Here is a 3,850-nt window from a genome sequence, read left to right on the forward strand (position 1 = left end):
TAACTGCTATTAGAGAATTCTGTGTACCTAAATGTGAGGATATTCAAGTTAAATAAAAAGAGTCGAGCCGCGATGGCTCAGGGGATAGAGCGTTCGCCTTCCAATGAGGTTGACCGGGTTCGAATCCCAGTCGATACGAATTCCGCATCCGGCTTGTATCGAACGCAGTTCCAACGTGAAATATCCTCAGTGATAGACGGATCATGGGTTAGAGTCCCTTTGCCGTCAGGCTAACCGTGGTGGGTTCTCGTGGTCTTCTTCTCTATGTCACGCAAAGGCGGGTTAGTTCTATTAAAAAAAATCCTCCACGAAGGCAAATATCTCCCAATGCTTGATCCAGGAGTTTCTTTGTCTTCTGGATTAGATTAAAAATTACAAGGCTACGGATTTGAACGTTAGTAGTCATAAACCCATTAAATTGGGTCGGCTTTTCAGCGACTGTTATAAAAAAGATGGAACAGTTTAACGAAGACCGATACCATGCACCCTCGGTCCCTGCGCAGGTCTGATCAAAGTGGTCATCCACCCGCTTACTGCAGCCAGCGTTATGCTTAACTTCAGTGTTCTACTGGCTGTGCTTACTAACAGTTCAATGCGGGACCTCAGAATTTGAAACTCAATGGTTTAGTACAAATTTTTTTTTTCAACTTTAAAATACTAATGCAGATGAGAGAGAATTGACCATGAAGTTTTCTCGTCATTAGTAAAAATACTTTGCATTTAAATAGTTTGTGATAACTGCTGAAAGGTGTTATCAAATCACGGTATCATATATGCTACCAACCATCAGTCTTTCTCTGTAAATGATCTAACGCTTAGATTTCATATTGGCATAACCATCGTTAGAAATTTATATTATCATACTTAAAATATGCTAATTAATCAGTGCAAAGGTTTTATGACGTAAAGTCAAAATATGAAATACTAACGCAATTCTTCTATAAAAAAAAGCACTATTTCGATGAATTTGGATTTTTGATCTGCCAAAATGTCAACGCTTGCTGCCATTTGAAAATGTGACACTTTACTAATTTAGTTCAGAGTTCATTCTATAGTTAAATACGGTAATTTAGTTAGGTTTCAGATCTTTGGCCCATATTCAAAAACCGCACTTAAGCATGCATTTATGAGTAGTCATCTCAAGGTTAAATCATGACATCAATTTAAATTTTAAGCTGTGGTAACAATTTGTGACAACAACAATTAAGTCAATCGAACAATTTGTCTTGATAACGGACGAATATTTAAATTATTATTTAACTGTTTAAATGATTAAACACTTAAATAATGAGAAATTATTAATTATTAAACTATTTAATAATAATTAAATATTTATATATTTAAATAATAAACATTTAAAAAAATTATTAACCTGCTTAGAAGCAAACACCAATTTGGAGATATTTTTCTACTTGGAAAAGGGCTAAATTCAACTAATGCAAAAGGGGTTTCCAACTTACATGTTGCTGGGGGCCGCAATTAAAAACACCAGTCAAATGGAGGGCCGCAACATCACCAAACTTTTACAAGACTCTTGTATGTATGAAGAAACATTAAATATTACTGACAAACTTTTTCAACGACAAGTTTTTTCAATATTAAAAAGGAAAATAAAAAGAATTACAAATAATGCTGGTTGAGTATTCATTTTGAATCTTTCCTTAATCTGAAACATAGTGGCAAGATTTTTTTTTCTTCTTTTAAATTTGATTATGTGATAAATTAAATTTTTTTCCGACTTATTAGGAATCATAGCAACAAGATCAAAAAAAAAATTCTCAAGCATATGAATTTTTTTCCCCTCATGCGATATACAAGGAATTTAAATAAAACATGATATTCATTCCCTTTTTTATGAGTTTTAAAATTTACAAATGTAAATAATTTCATCCAAAATGAGTAGTATCAAAAAGTTAAATCAGAGAATTTCTTCGAGAAAATTTCTAACACGCACGTGCTAAATTATATTTACAAAATACGAAAAAAGCGAAATCAAAAAAAGCATCATACACGATTATTTTTGTATTTGAATAAATATTTTCTTGGATGCAAGACCTGAGAAATGCATTTTTTTACACCGTTGGTATGTTAGATTTCACAGAAACGAAGAAATAAGGGTTTTTTAAGCGAAAGAGAAGCATTTTAAACACATATAGATTTTTTTACAAAAATTGTCCGCAGAAAAAATATAACTAATATATTTTAGTTAACGGGCCGCAAAAAAGGCTTCGCATGCCGCCAGTTGGCAAACACTGCTCTACATCAATCATCAAATCACAGCCAAATTTTAGGTTAAAAGCTTTTTGTTGAGTGAAAAAGAAACTTATTTTGTTATCTGGGTTTTAAGTTTATGTTATTTCTAATCCCAGATAGTATAGCTCAACTACGCAAGATCTCCACAAAACAAAAAAAATCTTCCAAAAGTCCAAAAATAAATTCTTTAAAATGTTGAAAACAATAATGTTTAAACATTTAAGAATGCAGATGGCGGAATCATTTTAAGTTCATTATACAGTTAACTCAAAGTAGAATGATTTTTTACTCTGTGTTTTTTTTTTCATCAGCACAATCAGAATGCGGAGGGTTTTATTGCGGCAACAAAGAATGTATTCCTCAAAAATTTAGGTGTGACGGAAAGGAGGCTTGCACAAACGGAAACGATGAAGAAAACTGCGAGTGCGACGAGGAAACTCAGTTTAGATGCGATGAAAATCGATGCATTCCTAAACGATATGTTTGCAATCGTCAGAGGGACTGTTCAGATGGAAGTGATGAAGATAACTGTGGTAAATAAAGTATTACATGTTTTTAATAAAACCGTGAACCACGAAAATAATAAAGAAGAATGGGTGTAAAGGACTTGTTTCTTTAGACAAGGACCTTCTGTGGGCGTCAGCAGAAAGTTGACGAACCCTGACCCCAACAAAATACTGTTTTGCAAGCTCAGCGTGAGCAGTCGTTCCTACTCAGACATTATCTCACATTGCGCATGCCTTAATGACGTAAACAAAAATCTAATTTGATTTTGTAGCTCATTCCTATAACTTTATATGTGTCAATCAGTGCTTAAGAAAGGAAAAAATGACCTTTTAATCAGTAACCACAGATTGTTTAAAGCACGGGATCTTTGTATGATTTATATCTTACGTTATACAAATTAGGTCATTTTTTTTAAATTTCAGAGGTTAATTTTTCCTCGAAATCAAAATGTTGGCCGATTTCAATTATCTGTTGGCTGTTTGTCCGCCATTGTTTCGGTAGTTAACGTTACGTTGTAAATCAACTGCAGTTAATTCGAACGGCTATTGTCGTTCAAGCTGAGCGTTCGATGACGTATGCTGTCTAATGCGCAAATTAAATAAACAAGAGGTTAACGCTCGCATCAAGGTAACGTTTTCTAACGTCGACCTGTCCTAAGAAACCAGGCCTTAAGATTCGTTGCATACTGCTACGGAAAACCAATTTTTTTCGTTGCGATTTAACCAAAGCAAAATAATCGTTTCATTTCTTACGTTAAATATCAATTACCATTCTCCGACGTGCTCATGCAGGTCAGCCACGTGCCTCAAGATCAGTTAACAATATTAATCGATTTAGCCATGTTGCAACTTGGATTAGAATTAATTATAAATTAACCTGCTCTACGTAATCTAATAAAATAAAGATTTGTTTAGAGGGATTATAAATAAACCTTGAGGTTCTGGTTACCGGCCTGCACGTGCACTATCGTTTTTTCCTAGCTGAAGAAATAGTATGAAGCATAGTCAATAATTAAAGACTAATTCATATTTTAAATGAAAATGTATTAAGACAAAAAAATCTTGGCTACATGTAAAAATACATACACATA

General features: G+C 33.6%; 1 protein-coding gene across 1 annotated transcript in view; it reads left to right on the forward strand.

Annotated features, from left to right (window-relative positions):
• The window catches only part of LOC107440221 (low-density lipoprotein receptor-related protein 2), a 32,584-nt gene that overhangs the window by 2,909 nt on the left and 25,825 nt on the right, over nt 1–3,850 (forward strand). The window contains exon 2 of the mRNA XM_071181626.1: nt 2,565–2,786. Within this exon, the coding sequence (XP_071037727.1) occupies nt 2,565–2,786 (222 nt within the window). The remainder of the gene's footprint in view (nt 1–2,564; nt 2,787–3,850) is intronic.

This window comes from Parasteatoda tepidariorum, chromosome 6, assembly GCF_043381705.1.
Source record: "Parasteatoda tepidariorum isolate YZ-2023 chromosome 6, CAS_Ptep_4.0, whole genome shotgun sequence".
NCBI classification, from domain to species: Eukaryota; Metazoa; Arthropoda; class Arachnida; order Araneae; family Theridiidae; genus Parasteatoda; species Parasteatoda tepidariorum.